The sequence below is a fragment of the Delphinus delphis genome, chromosome 3 (assembly GCF_949987515.2).
Source record: "Delphinus delphis chromosome 3, mDelDel1.2, whole genome shotgun sequence".
In the NCBI taxonomy this organism is placed as follows: Eukaryota; Metazoa; Chordata; class Mammalia; order Artiodactyla; family Delphinidae; genus Delphinus; species Delphinus delphis.
The window spans coordinates 60023956-60040716 of NC_082685.1; the positions used below are offsets into that span (position 1 = coordinate 60023956).

Below are 16761 nucleotides of genomic sequence, written 5' to 3' on the forward strand. Positions count from 1 at the left end.
AAGCCCAGAAGAAAAATAGGAAAGGTGCATCAATTGCTAACCTCGTTTTTCCTCCCTATGGCTTAAATCAAGTGGGACTGAGCCCAGGTTAACCTTCTACATCACTGCAGGGCCTTATCAGGGTTTTTTCTTATCGTCTGCAATAAATACAATAATTTTTACATATGCATCTTCTGCCGGAAGATAACAACTTGAAGGAGGGAACAAAGAGAACATTAAATTCCTCAAAGCAGCTCTTATGGGGAATCCCAGGGCCACCATGGGCACAGCTGCGTGCAGATTCCTGACATCAGGTGCCTTGCCTAGATGAGAAGATGGAGAGGTGTCCCCAGGTCCTCATCCAGGTAGTCATTGGAAGATGCTACATAGAGCCCATTGATAAAGGGCTGGGGAAACTTGGCCATCAATCCCTTAAGAGCTGTGTCTACCTCCGTGTTCTCCACCTTTTTCTGACATTTCTGGGACCCTGCTGGGACACACAGATCTGGTATCCCTTGCCCTCTCCTCAACCTTTCCTCTCCCCACTCTGCAGTCATTCTCCAACTTACCTCGCCTCTCACCACTACCTCAGCTAGGACACAGTGACAAGAAACAATGCAATGACTATCTAAGGATGTCGTCTGTATACACCAAAGTATCCCAGCATCTTGGTTGGGAATTGGGGCTCCAAGATGCCAACACAGTCAGATAAAATGTGGAAAAATTCAAAGTATGTATTTGACATCACATAGGTCAATATGAGACATTGTTTGATTCCGTTTTTTTGTTTTTTTTTACTGAATTTATGTAAGGTATTTTATTTGTCCTTATATTTAATCTCTACATTCTGAATTTAGTACATCTACCTATGGCTAAAAATAATCTACAGTCCCTATTTTGTAAATAATAAGGTTAAACACTACTAAGAAATGTCATTTGTAAGATGTTTGTGGGCCCCTTAGTTTTCAGGTAAACATCTTTTTCAACACTCCTGAAGTTATTCTAGTGCCATATGACAATTTGACAATGCAGGTGAATCCGAACAAGTTCTTTCCAGCACAAATAGGGATTTCCAACGCTCAGACTTGAAACGCAGTCTTTTTTAAAACAAAGATTAAAATTATCTTTTTAAATTTCAACAGATGGGTTCTATGACATTAGAGCGTTACAATAATTACTGGCACCATTAACGTGGATGATTAGCATACTGAAGCCTACTGAAAGAACATCATCAAGCCATCTGATTTATAAATGTTATGTTGAACATAATGACAGTTAGGGAAATTTTACCAGGAGAAAATCCTATAGCTGATCTTTTGCTGAACCAATACTCTGCATGCTGGGTGACATTTCACTCTAGGACTCCTGAATGAGGCAGAACATGAACATCAATTAACTAGTCACTGGCTATAACTGAACATTTGCCCTGGAGAAGGAACTGAGATCCAGGAAAGACTCCCCTCTTTGCTCTTGCCTTATCAGTATACCTGGTGAGGGGTTAGGGTTGGTGTTTAGGTGAGGGTGACAGCAGTGACCTGGAAGAGACCCAAGTGAATTCATTTACAGGGGTCAGCAAAGACTGACTGTGCAGCCCCCAATTTAGTCCTCAAAAGTCCAAGTGGCCTTTGGATGGCAAGCCAGGGATAAGAAGATGTGACCAATACCTACTCCCTAAAAGGGCATCTTTTGGATCACTTCAGGCTCACATGGAACAGCTGCACAAGTTAATCATGTACTAGGCCACAAAGAAAATCTCAATAGTTTTAGGGTAGTATCACAGAGGCTATGATCTGAACACACGCTGCAATAAAAACAGGATTTTTTAAAGCAAGGGGGGGAAAGTCCTGTATATCTGGAAACTAAATAACCTCTGAGTTAAAAATGAAATCAAACAGGAAATTATAAAAATATTTATAACTGAGTATCAAGGAAAATGCTACATGTCAAAATTTATAGGAACATAGCTAAAGCAGTACCTAGTGGGAAATGCATAGCTTTAAATAAATTTACCAAGATATAAGAAATGTGGAAAATAAGTCATCTAAGCTAAAACTCAAGAAAATAGACAAAAGAGCAACAGAGCATATCCAAAGTGTTTTTTTAAAAAATTCTGAACTCTATTGAAACAGATTTTTTTTCTAGATTCACAAGGCATAAAATTCATACCCACATGGTTGGGGGTAGCTGTGCAGTCAGATTGTAAAATGATGTTGTAAAATGATGTCATATTAGTGTGTTCTACTCCTTTCTCTTACCACTCCCATTAAGTCTTCTAAACAGAAAAAATTAAAGTGAGTAGAAAAATGGATTTGGTCAAGCAGCCTCTCACATAAAAGCTCTAGAGAAAATGTCTGGGTTCAATTAGCAGCTTCTGTCCAAAACTGAGGATTCTCTGGTTCAACTTTCAGCAAAAGCCTTTTAAAGAGAGCCCTGAACTTGCCTGGAGCTGCCAGATTAACATGTCTTGTATATCTTTTGTTTCCAGCTAGGACGAACCCTGAGGAGCCCTTTCATGAAATTTGTAGCACATGCAGTTTCTTTTACAATCTTCTTGGGATTGTTAGTTGTGAACGCATCAGACCGCTTCGAAGGTGTTAAAACCCTGCCCAATGAAACCTTCACAGACTACCCAAAACAGATCTTCAGAGTGAAAACTACACAATTCTCCTGGACAGAAATGCTCATCATGAAGTGGGTCTTGGGTAAGCAAGTCACTCTTTTAATGTCTCCTCCCCTAATTATAACAGGACATTATTAAACCCTGACTTCAGAAGCTCCTCCTCTCCTCTTGAATGCACTCTTGGCAGACAAAATGGTGAGGAGATGACCAGCAAGGAAGCCAAAGTCAACTTCTGTATGTGCTGGTGTAAAAGATGCACACACCTGTAATATAAATCCCAATTTTGAAAGGAGGTGTTTGGGGGAGATTCGTTCTGTACCTTTCCTTATGTGTGTACTGAAAGTGACTGTAAAGTGGGGGGGGGGGGGCATATGGTTTTGCTCATTTAAATATAGTCTACTAGAAGCCTTAGGAAATCAAGTTCTGCCTCTGAAAAAAAGTATAAGATTGCATAGCTTCTAAGATATTTTTTGTTACCACTGAATACTGATACATAGTAGAATAGTAATAATACAAATCTAAAAAGTTAGGGGAGTAACGTGTTCTCATTATTTGTGTTAGTGAACGTAATGAAGCTGTGGAATTCCTCTTTGTGGTGCTATTTTGTGCTGCCAAGGTCTGCCACTGGAATTGCCAAGGAAATCCTTCCAAATTACCTCACTGACTAGTCAAGAAAGGCTATCTCTCTTTTGCCTAACTCACAAGAACTATTACTAGTAGAAATAAGCAAGATAAGATAAAACTGGCAATGGCTAAAATTGTACATGGCCAACTGTGTTACAGATTTTTCTAACACTGAAAACTGCAAAATTTATTGGTAAAAAAATCAGATTTCGTAGGAAACAATAAAAAACTGCAAACACTATAATCAGTGATATTGTAAATAACCAAAACTTGATCAATAAATTATAAGATTTACATCAAAAAGATCTGAATTTGATGGGAATGTTTTGAGTAAAACAAAACTGAAAATAAAAAAGGCAAAAAATATATGCAGTACCAAGATTTTATCAATTAATTAAACTGTCCTAATGGTAGCCCCCAATTGCTTTTCTTAACAAAAATTCGATATTGGCATAATATTCATTATGTTTATGTTCACAAACATTGAGTCAAAATGTATTCAGGGTCAAAGTGTCTGTACTTTCAATCAACAAATTCACAAAAGAACAAATACCTGAAAAGACAGCCCAGTACATGCCCCGTGCTAATTAAATGATATTGCCTAAGAGAGCCACGAGAGTTGAACCATTGGAGAATATCCCATAGATCCCCAAACTGAGAACAACTGCGAGTATGGTCTCTAACCTGGATCTCTCAATAGGCAGAAGGTAATGAGAAGAAGAATGGTTTGACCCAAAGGGCAGAGACAGGAAAGCACACCATGCTTCCCAGGTGCTTTTTTAATCAACCGGCAAGTCTGTAGCCAAAGGTTCATTTTGTAGAGTCACTGGTACTCAAGTTGGAAAGGAACATTAAAGCCTGTTGCAGAGTAAGTTCTGTGGCTTCACTTTCACAGTTGAGTCTATCCCAATTCTCCCTAGTATACCGGCCCCACCTTCAATTTAACTAAATTAAGCACTTTAACACTAGGAACTTTACAATGGACTCAATGTTTATATCCCCCAAAATTCATATGTTAAGACCCTAGTTCCCATGTCATGGTATTAGAAGTGGGGCCTCTGGGAGGTGCGTAGGTCATGAGGGTGGAGCCCTCATGAATAGGATTACTGCCCTTTAAAAGATATCCCAGAGAGCTCTCTCACCCTCCCTGTGCCATGTGAGGACACAACAAGCAGTCTGCAACCTGAAAGAGGGCTCACACCAGAACCCAAACATGCTGGCACCTGATCTTAGACTTATAGCCTCCAGAACTGTGAGAAACAAATTTCTGTTGTGTATAAACCACTCAATCTGTGTAACTTTGTTATAGCAACTCAAACTATGACACGGTTAAAAAAAAAAAAACAACTCACATGTTGGGTTTATGGATAAAACAAAGTATTTATGGCACCAATCGCTCACCCATCACATTTCCCCACCTGGGCTGCAAATAGAAGACAGGTGAGTCCAATCATACTCCCCATTCAGTGGGTGCTACCATATGTTAACCACGGTACTCCTACTGACCCACGACTTCTTCCTGCACCCTCATATTTCTCTTCCTGGGTGTCAGAGTATTACCCCAATAAGAGGGAAGCATCTCTAGCTACAGAGGTCCCAGCTTTTGTAGTCTGGTCCCAGCTTCTACCCATCAAAGCAAAGCTGAGTTTTCAAGACCATTACGTAAGAAGTATTGTAAAGGGGAAGACTTATTTTTCATTGACCTACTTCCTGTTACATTTTAGACAGAAGAAAGATTCTAACTACTTTTTCTTACTAGATTATATTTTTCAAACTTTTATCATGAATAATTTTAAGAACTGCAAATTTCGAGAGAAGATTATACTGAACCCTTTGGACCTATCGCTCATCTTCAACAATTAGCAAATCAAAGCTAATTTTTGTTTCATCCTACTTCCCTTCTCTCAACCCTGTAGAATTTTGAATCCAATCCCAGGTATCATAAAATTTCATCTACAAACATTTTTGTGTGTATCCTAAAAGATAATTTTCCTTTTACTTTTCTCTAATCTTTCTGTGCTGCAAGTTCACTGACATTTTTTCTCCATTATCTGTGACTTTAATGCCCAACCACTGAATTTTTCATTTTAAATATTATATTTTTCAACCCTTTAAGTTCCACTTGGTTCTCTTTTACATCTTTCATTTCCTTCCTCGTGATGTCTGTATTTTCCTTTAAATCCTTGAACATAATGTACATATTTATAGTAAGAACTGTTATAAAGTCCTTAACTCCTAATTTCATCATCTCTATCATTTCTGGGTTACTGACTAAATTTTCTCGTGACATGGATCATATTTTCCTACATCTTGGTGTGTTAGTAATTTTTGATTGAACGATGGGCACATTACATGTTATACTGGTGAGCATCTAGATTTTGTTGTCTTCCTTTAAAAAGTTTTTTTGCTTTATTCTGACAGGCTGTTAAATTCTTACAGATGAGTTTGGTCCTTTTCAAACTTTCTTAGAGTGGACCTGGAAAAACTTTACCATAAGGATTGATTATCCTTGTACTATAGAGACACACATCTGGGTCTCTACTAAATGCTCAGGGTAATCAACAAGGATTCTCAGCTGTGGATGGTCAGAGCTCAAACATCTTTCCACTCTGGGTGAGCTCTAGAAACTGTTCAGCTTGCAGCTCTCTTGCCGTTGTTTGTGGCGTTTTACTCTATGCATTCGTGACTTAGCGTTCAGGGAACATTCAAAAGGACACCTGTGTACATTTCTGGACTATTTTTGTTTGTGTTTGGTTTTGGGTTTTGGTTCTGTATAGTACCTTTCTCTCTGGAACTCTGCCATATAACATCTAATCACTTCAGCCTTCCTGAACTCTAATCTCTGTGTCTTCAACTCATTGGGATCGCCTTCTGTGCTTCTGGAATCCTTCTCCGTACCCTGCAGACTGAAATGTGCTTCCAGAAAAAAATAAAAGACAGGGCTATCATGTGGCTTACCTTGCTTGTTTCTCTTAAGGATCACAGTGCTCTGCTATTTCCAACGTCTGAAAATAGTTTCTTTTTTTTTTTCCAGTTTACTGCTCCATCATGATTGGTAATAGAAATCAGGATTCTTTTCCTAAAACAGAACTACAAACATAAAAGAAAACTAATCATTTCTTTTCAAATACCCAGTCAGTATTCAAGTTTCTTTGACTGAGAAGACAAGTTGAATAAATATCCTAGCTTGCTTTCTCTCTTCCTTAAGGTCTCTGTTCACATTTTACCTTACCAGAGTAGTTGAGCAGGTAAGAGCAAGCTCTCTTACCTCCCTCCTCTGATAAGGTGAAATGTAAACAGAGACCTAAAGGAAAAGAGAAAGCAAGCTTTGCAGACATCTGGGTGAAAAGCATTCCAGAAAGACAGATCAGTGTGTGTTAAAGGCCTGCATTCAGGAGCAAGCTGGACAAGTTCGAGGAACAGCAAAGAAATTAGTGTGGCTGCAGCAGAATAAATAAGGGGGAGATGGCAGAGATGAGGTCACAGGATAGGCAGAGTCAATCATGCAAGGCATTGGAGGCCATGGTACCGAGTTTAGATTTTGCTCTGAGTATGACTGGAAACAACTGGACAGTTCTGAGCACAGAAGTGACATCCTACAACCTCATTTTCTAATGGATCACCGGCTGCTGTGTAGAGAACAGATGATTCTAGGACAAGAGCAGAAGCAGGGAGACCAGTTAGGAGGCCACTGCAGTAATTCAGACAGGAAATAGCTGGGTTTGAGGAGGTAGTTGACGGTTATTATATTTTGGAGGTAAAATCAATAATATTTACTACTGGATTGCCTGTGGGGTGTGAAAGAAAGAGAGCAGTCGAGGAAAATTCCAAGTTTTTTAGCTCAAGTAATGGTATAATAGAGAGTTCCTCTAAGGCAGGAAAGACCAGGGGAGGAGCAGTTTGGAGAGACAGTAGATATGGAAATCAAGAGTTCGGTTTGAGATTATCTATTAGATCTCCAAGTGGAAACATCAAGTAGCAACTGGATACAGATGCTGAAGGTCAGAGAGGATGGGGCTGGAAACATAAATTGGGGCATGTCAGTCTACTTAAAGTAAACTGTATGCAATGCCTCAACTGTGAATGTGGACAGATGACCCGAGGACCAAGCCCTCGGGCACAGCAATATTTCAAGGATGGGAAAATGAGAAGTATCTTACCCAGCGAAGGAGACTGAGATAAGAGAGTGGTGTCCCAGAAGCCAACCAAAGTCACTGTGTCAAGACCCAGGCAGTGATCACTTATGTCGAGTGTTGCTGACAGATCAAGTAACATGCGGCCTGAGACTTGACCACTGACTTTGGATGCAAAGTTCCTGAGTAGCAAGAGGGGGTGGGATCCACCAGGCAAGCAGAGGACTTGCCCTTAGCAGGAGTGTGGACACTTCATCTACTCTAACAGGAGGAAGGTGGAGTTGAGGGCACAGAGCAGGTAGCTTGGTAAATGCAGTGCTGACTACAACGTGCAAGTTTTCTGATAGTGTTGTTTCTATTTTCTCAATTTTTTTCTCCATATTTTGTAGTTATTAAGCATTGTATTATGTACCAGGCACTGTGCCAGATACTGGGGAAGCAGCTATAAAATAAGACTAATACTATCTTGTCTCTATTTTCTGGAGCTCTTTAATTATAAAATACTGCTAATAATAATAACAACTTTTAAGAGGAAGACATTGAGCACTGTGTTCACTGTGTTCTTTGTGCTGGCACACCCTAAGGTCCACAACCTGATATATTCTGCTCAGACACGGAGAGGCTTGAAATGGTAAGAGGCCCTTACTGAACGAGTCCTCACATGCTACTCCCGGGCACTGCCAGGAAGGCCTTGGAGCAGCTAGAAACACAACACACAGTTCTCTTCCCCCATGACTCACGAATGCAGTCCTTTGGACAGACTGGCTATACAAACCATGACTGCCTTGCCACCAGGAGCAGCCCTAGAGCTGAACAGGACTTTAGGACCCTAACAAGTTCAAACTGGTCCCCCAGTGATGGACAGAGAGGTTGACCACTAAGAGATGAAGGGCCTTGTCCAGGTGTCCTTGCTTCTGCCCTTCCCACCCTGTGCCTCAGTAGATGCTCAGCATAGGAGCTAGAGATCCATTTAAAATGTAATCAGGTTTTGTCACTCTTTGCCTCAAAACTCTTCAGCGATATCACATTCTCCCTCAGCATGACAGTCAATGTCACTATAAAGGCCTACAAAGCCCTCCACCTCTCTACTCCACCTCTATGCCCTCATCTCCCATCACCTCCCACCTCATTCACTCTCTTTCAGCCCCACTGGCTTCCTTGCTTCAAACAGTTTCTGCCTCAGAAACTGAGCTTAGGCTGTCCCCTCTGCCTAAAATTTCTTCCCAAAGGCAGCACCATGGCTCACTCCCTCACTTACTCAGGTCTATGTTCAAAAGTCTCCTTCTACCAATCACAAGCACTGAAACTGAAACTGTGATTAAAAATCTTTCAACAAACAAAAGACCAGGACCAGATGGCTTCACAGGCGAATTCTATCCAACATTTAGAGAAGAGCTAACACCTAACTTTCTCAAACTCTTCCAAAACATAGCAGAGGGAGGAACACTCCCAAACTCATTCTATAAGGCCACCGTCACCCTGATACCAAAACCAGGCAAAGATGTCACAAAGAAAGAAAACTACAAGGCAATATCACTGATGAACACAGATGCAAAAATCCTCAACAAAATACTAGCAAACAGAATCCAACAGCACATTAAAAGGATCACACACCACGATCAAGTGGGGTTTATCCCAGGAATGCAAGGATTCTTCAACATATGCAAACCAATCAATGTGATACACCATATTAACAAACTGAAGGATAAAAACATATGATCATCTCAATAGATGCAGAAAAAGCTTTTGACAAAATTCAACACAAATTTATGATAAAAACCCTCCAGAAAGTAGGCATAGAGGGAACTTACCTCAACATAATAAAGGCCATATATGACAAACCCACAGTCAACATCATTCTCAACGGTGAAAAACTGAAACCATTTCCTCTAAGATCAGGAACAAGACAAGGTTGCCCACACTCACCACTATTATTCAACATAGTTCTGAAAGTTTTAGCCACAGCAATCAGAGAAGAAAAAGAAATAAAAGGAATCCAATTCAGAAAAGAAGTAAAACTGTCACTGTTTGTAGATGACATGATACTATACATAGAGAATCCTAAAGATGCTACCAGAAAACTACAAGAGCTAATAAATGAATCTGGTAAAGTAGCAGGATACAAAATTAATGCACAGAAATCTCTTGCATTCCTATACACTAATGACAATAAATCTGAAAGAGAAATTAAGGAAACACTCCCATTTACCACTGCAACAAAAAGAATAAAATATCTAGGAATAAACCTACCTAAGGAGACAAAAGATGTGTATGCAGAAAACTATAAGACACTGATGAAAGAAATCAAAGATGATACAGACAGATGGAGAGATATACCATGTTCTTGGATTGGAAGAATTAACATTGTGAAAATGACTCTATCACCCAAAGCACTCTACAGATTCAATGCAATCCCTATCAAAATACCAATGGCATTTTTCACAGAACTGGAACAAAAAATTTCACAATTTGTATGGAAACACAAAAGACCCCAAATAGCCAAAGCCATCTTGAGAAAGAAAAATGGAGCTGGAGGTATCAGGCTCCCTGACTTCAGACTATACTACAAAGCTGCAGTAATCAAGACAGCATGACACAGGCACAAAAACAGAAATATAGATCAATGGAATAGGAGAGAAAGCCCAGAAATAAAACCACGCACATATGGTCACCTTATTTCTGATAAAGGATGCAAGAATATACAATGGAGAAAAGACAGTCTCTTCAATAAGTGGTGCTGGGAAAACTGGACAGCTACATGTAAAAGAATGAAATTAGAACACTCCTTAACACCATACACAAAAATAATCACAAAATGGATTAAAGACCTAAATGTAAGGCCAGACATTATAAAACTCTTAGAGGAAAACATAGGCAGAACACTCTATGAAATAAATCACAGCAAGATCCTTTTTGATCCACCTCCTAGAGAAATGGAAATAAAAACAAAAATAAACAAATGGGACCTAATGAAACTTAAAAGCTTCTGCACAGCAAAGGAAACCATAAACAAGATGAAAAGACAACCCTCAGGATGGGAGAAAATATTTGCAAATGAAGCAACTGACAAAGGATTAATTTCCAAATTCTATAAGCAGCTCATACAGCTCAATATCCAAAAAACAAACAACCCAATCCAAAAATGGGCAGAAGACCTAAAGAGACATTTCTCCAAAGAAGATATACAGATTGCCAACAAACACATGAAAGGATGGTCAACATCACTAATCATTAGGGAAATGCAAATCAAAACTACAATGAGGTATCACCTCATTGGCAGAATGGCCATTATCAAAAAATCTACAAATAATAAATGCTGGTGAGGGTGTGGAGAAAAGGGAACACTCTTGCACTGTTGGTGGGAAAGTAAATTGATACAGCCACTATGCAGAACAGTATGGAAGTTCCTTAAAAAACTAAAAATAGAACTACCATACGACCCATCAATCCCACTACTGGGCATATACCCTGAGAAAACCATAATTCAAAAACAGTCACGTACCACAGGCTTCCCTGGTGGCGCAGTGGTTAAGAATCCACCTGCCAATGCAGGGGACACAAGTTTGAGCCCTGGTCCGGGAAGATCACACATGCCACAGAGCAACTAAGCCCGTGCGCCACAACTACTGAGCCCACGTGCCACAACTACTGACGCCCGTGCACCTAGAGCCCATGCTCCTCAACAAGAGAAGCCACCATAATGAGAATCCCACATACTGCAATGAAGAAAGGCCCCTGTTCACCACAACTAGAGAAAGCCCATGAGCAGCAACAAAGACACAACACAGCCAATAATAAATAAATATATATTTTTTTAATTCAAAAAAAAAGGAGTCATGTACCACAATGTTCACTGCAGCACTATTTACAATAGCCAGGACATGGAAGCAACCTAAGTGTCCATCAACAGATGAATGGATAAAGAAGATGTGGCACATATATACAATGGAATATTACTCAGCCATAAAAAGAAACAAAGTTGAGTTATTTGTAGTGAGGTGGATGGACCTAGAGTCTGTCATACAGAGTGAAGTAAGTCAGAAAGAGAAAAACAAATACCATATGCTAACACATATATATGAAATCTAAAAAAAATTGGTTCTAAAGAACCTAGGGGCAGGACAAGAATAAAGATGCAGTCATAGAGAATGGACCTGAGGACACGGGGAGGGGGAAGGGTAAGCTGGGACGAAGTGAGAGAGTGGCATGGACATATATACACTACCAAATGTAAAACAGATAGCTAGTGGGAAGCAGCCGCACGGCACAGGGAGATCACCTCCATGCTTTGTGACCACCTAGAGGGGTGGGATAGGGAGGGTGGGAGGGAGGGGGACGCAAGAGAGAGTGGATATGGGGATATATGTATATGTATAGCTGATTCACTTTGTTATACAGCAGAAACTAACACAACATTATAAAGCAATTATACTCCAGTAAAGATGTTAAAAAATAAATTTAAAAAAAAGAAGAAACTGAGAATGAAAAAAAGAAAAAAGAAAAAAGTCTCCTCAAAGTGAAGACTTTTTTAAACAACCTGTTTAAAATTGCAAGTCTGTCCACCCTCACTGTCCTCCCATTCTCCCTTCTCTTTTTCTTCCTAACAGTTAATATCTCTGACAATAAATACTACACACTTTCCTTTGTTTCCAGCCTGTCTCAATTAATATTAATGTTTCTCTAATCATACAAATTGTAGTTGATTCTTTTCATCTTCTGGTAGCTCTTGCTCCATGTAGGTATCTGGTTTTCCCAAGGCCCTCTCTCAATGGCCACATAGTGTGACAATACTCTATTACTTCCCCAAACCCCTACTGGATATGTAGGTTGTTCCTCTTCTGCTGTACAATTCTGTGGAAGGGTCAAACCCAATCAGAAATATATTCTTCCTGAACTCCCGATGCTTTACTTGATTACTAGCAGAATTTTGAGAAGCTTCTAGATTGTAAATGCAGGAGATTTAAAGCAGGGGCAGAGGAGGTGGAAGCCACAAAGAGCCTAAGACCACATGCAAAGGTAGAAGAAAAACCAGGACACAGTATGAAGGAAGCCAAGAGGCACTTCCCCAGTGGCACAGTGGTTAAGACTCCATGCTCCCAATGCAGGGGGCCCGGGTTGGATCCCTGGTCAGGGAACTGGATCCCACATGCATGCCACAACTAAGAGTTCACGTGCCAGAACCAAGAAGCCAATGAGCCACAACTAAGGAGCCTGCCTGCCATAACTAAAGAGTCCACGAGCCGCAACTAAGGAGAAGATGAGCCACAACTAAGACCTGGTGCAAACAAATAAATTTTTTAAAATTAATTAATTAATTTTTAAAAAACTTAAAAAAAAGGAAGCCAAGAGAAGAGCGTGACTGAGGAAGGAGGGGTGAATTTGCTAGCAGGCGTGTGTGTTCTCCAGAGCTGTAAGACAACTTGCTTTGGGGAGTACCAAATGAACCAGAGATCACAGATTCTTCTGCCTGGAGAATCTCCAACATCAGTTCATACCATAGGAATATATCTTTCTTGCCTGTATCATGAGCAGCCACTCTGGGGTAGAGGAAAGAGCTTATAATACAGCTTGTGACTTGGAGAGTGTGTCTATACAGACACTCACCAGAGGACTGTGACAACATTAGTGGTTCACACAAAGCCATGGAGCTTGGAGGGCAGGAAGCCTCTTCACCATGCATGTCATTTCTCCATCTAGGAAGAGAATTATGTCATGAAGACTCTCTCAACCCAACTCTTACAGAGAACCTGGCAGTGTTTTCTTAAACAGATGCCCCAGTTGAAAGCTCAATTGATGGAGTGAGATGCAAAGGCCTAGCACAGTAGGAAAATACACTTAAAGAGAGGGAGAGAAGGAAAGAGATTGGGACTGATTATCAAGAAGCCCAGTCCTGACTGTGTCCCTTCTGCCTTGGTGGCTCTGCCTCTCTGAATTTCAGCTTTCACATGTGTAACATGTGAGGATCAAGCTGCTCGTTCACGTCACCCACCAAGGATTACAGACTCTTCGAGGGCAGTGCTAAGTCTTAGCTCCAGAATCACACATCTAGGTTTGACCAAGAATAAAACTGCAAAATCAAATGGGCTGTGTTCCTCACCTAAATCATTCTTTTGATGGTTTCCTCACTTATCTAGGTAAGATTTCCAAGTAGACTACTGCAGCCGACCTGCCAAAATTTCTCCCCGCAAGTCAGACCACGTTGCTCCTCCACTTATCACCTCTAGGAGCTAACTAGCTTAGGGTGACACATGGCCTGAAGGAGGGCCTTTCAGGATCTACTGGGCCTTCACTAAGCCTCCTGCTGCCGACCTCCAGCCCCAACCCGAACCCCCACCAACCCGAAACCATACGAAGCCTCTTGCAGTCCCCTACAACAGCCTGTTCTCCCTCACATCCACAGCCACTATGTGGAACACCTTTCAGCCCCTGCTACCTCCTGGTTCCTCACGCCAGGTGTCTCCTCCTTCATTCAGTCAACAGATATATGTTATGCCAGGCACTCTGCTGGGTCTCATGATTGTAATACTGACTGCTCTTATCACTGTGTATCCACAAACAGTCCCCTGGACGTTTTTATTACAGCATCTGTCACCCTATAGCACTACTGTTTGTGGACACATCTGTCTCTAGCACTAGACCGAGCTTGCTGGGGAAGGGATAGCATCTTCTTGGTTGTGGTATCCCCAGAATGGTGCCTGGCACAAAGTCAGAGCTCAACACTGTCCGTTAAGTGGTAAATGAGTTCCTGACCAGTGAGAGTAAGTCTGTGCCTAGTAGACGCCATGGTGAGCGACAGCGCAGTGGAAAGAAGGTCCTGAACCGCCTGTGTGACTTTGGATAATTTACTTGCCATCTTCAAACACGAGCCTGTTCATCTGTGAAGTGGAGATAATGACAGTCGGTACCGATCAAGCTGGAAGGAAGCTTTAGTGTTGGAGAAGTGTTTAGCACAGGGCCTAGCACCTAGCAGGTCCTCAACGATGGTCAGCTACTAAAATTAGAGATGGGGATGAGCTTTCTTAGAAAATGTTTGCATCTATTAATATCCTCTCCTTGCCTGGAAAACAAATGAACCCTGAATGTGTGTGAGGCCCAGATTTGTTGCAAAGGACCTGCCACTGAGATGGTGTTTGGATGTTAGGGCCTGAGGATTGAGGGCTTCTAGGGAGATTCTCCCACCTGTGAGTTAACAGAACACCTATATCCTGACCCAGTGATCAGAAGTTGACCCAAAACAACAGACAAGCCTCCCAAGATGTGGTTAGGGGGCGTTGGGACAGTGTAGAGAAGCCCTATGTAGAGGAAGGGGCTATGGCCATTTAAGGAATGCACACAGTTAAGTCCAACAGGACTTTGAAGGGGGATCCCTTCTGAATAGCATCTGAGGCAGGAATGGGAGTGAACCACCTTTGGAACTGTCAAGCCCCATCTCAGCAGCCTGCATGCCGTTACTTAGAACCTGCCTAAATAAAGCTACTCATTTCCCTCAAGGCCTCCCAGCATTTCCCAACCTGTTCCTCTGCTAGTCATCCTCATTAATTATCAGTGACCATGCTCTCTGCGCTCCAAGCATCCCTCAGTGAAGCAGAGTTTGCCTGAAGGAGGCTCCACTGCCCAACATCCTTACTCTCTAAGCCCCTGGGCTCTATATACTCGTCTGATTGACATGCTAGAGGCAAAAGTCCAGGGGGCTCAGGTTGGATATAAAATGCTGAACTACCCTCAGCACCCTGGAAGCAGGGGACCTAATTTCACTCACTGAAGTACTTAATTTCACACATTTCTTTTTTAATTAAGCATTCCTGCTGCTCAAACCCTTGGGCCCATGCTACTTTTACTCATGGACTTGGAATAATTTAAATTAGTCTGGGTAAGTTAATATGTAAATCTAGGAAGACTGATGTGGGCATTGGACCAGCGAGGAAGTGATTTGCAATGCCCAATGAGGAGCCTCTGTATTGGTCAGAAAAGTCAGTTTACTGTAAATAATTTGCATTTCAGATTCATAGAGCTTTTAGTGCTGGAAATTAGCCCAAAGCCTCAAGAAAATCAAGGGACTTATCCAAGGTCACATACCCAGTAAGAGTGACCAAGGTAGAACTGAACCCAGGGCTTCCTGAATTAAAATAATTGATAACCTGTAATTCTCCTAGAGCTCAGCAAAAAGCAGTTCCGCTAAGACATCAGGAATTTTAATGGGGGGGCAGGGGCATAGAGGAAAGTAACAACATTTTTTCCAGCCTGTAATGGTTTTTCCAATAACATATTTTAAATATCTATTTGAACAGGCACAGATGAAAGTACATTTCATTGTTAAGGAAATTTTACTTCACTGAATTACCACAAAAATTTTCAAAGTGTAAGCTTGGGAAGTATGGCTTTGTTAAAGAAAAAAAGGGGGGAGCAAGGTGTGTGTGGTGGGGGTAGTCTTGTAAACAGACCTGTGATGTTTGGGGACACTTCCTGCTGTCCCCCTCCAATGTGATACAGACATGCAGCTCTTAGAATCTGTTTCGTCAAACAAAGCCACAACTTCTCTAAACAGCTGTGGAAGAGGCAAGAGGAACCTGGGAAGGCAGGCCATGATGTCTGATGCACGAGAGCCAGGGGAGTGCCGAGGGGCTGGCAGTGTTAACCTTTAGGGGATATGTGGTCAAAGAGCTGGAATTGTTTCACTAACCAATCAGTTACTGATTCTTTTACCATATTAACCTTCTAAGTATGCAGGTGAAGTGTAGCACGGCGTAACACAGAATGGGCTAGTTCTGAATCAAATCTTTCCTATGTCTGAGTAGCTGTGAACTCTCTGATGTTGATTAGAAAACATTCAAGAGTCTTTTTTCTTCATTATCTGCTTTCAACTCAATTCTATTTCCTGGAGAAGCAAAGAGCATAGTGGTCAAGAGCATGGGACTCTAGGAGGAGACCTTCTGGACTCAAATTTCAGATCTCCTGCCTCCTAACTGGGCACATTACAATTCACTATGTCTAAGGAAATATTAGCTGTAAAACTGGGATAATAAGAGAATGTACTTCATAGGGTTACTGCAAAGATTTGAGGGAGTTAATATGTACACATACATGTACATAATGTGTATATATTATAACAGATATAATATGTACACATAGTAGGTGCTCAAAACGTTACCAACTAATTTTTAATAATCTAAACTAATTTAATAATCAATGAAGATAAAGGGAGAGAATAGCAATATTCAATAGAAATATAAGGCAAGCCACACCATAAGCCACATATTTAATTTAAAATTTTCTAATAGCCATATTATAAAAAGAAAGATGTGAAATTAGTAATAAGAGATTTTATTTGACTCAGTATATCTAAAATATCATTTCAGATTTTAAAATGCTGAGATATTTTACATTTTTTGTAAAAAGTCTTTGAAA

The 16761-nt window shown here is 40.9% G+C and overlaps 1 protein-coding gene across 4 annotated transcripts in view; it reads left to right on the forward strand.

Annotated features, from left to right (window-relative positions):
- The window catches only part of TRPC7 (transient receptor potential cation channel subfamily C member 7), a 122581-nt gene that overhangs the window by 68196 nt on the left and 37624 nt on the right, over positions 1–16761 (forward strand). For all 4 annotated transcript variants that reach the window (XM_060006924.1, XM_060006925.1, XM_060006926.1 and 1 more), the window contains one exon: positions 2465–2681. In XM_060006924.1, the coding sequence (XP_059862907.1) occupies positions 2465–2681 (217 nt within the window). The remainder of the gene's footprint in view (positions 1–2464; positions 2682–16761) is intronic.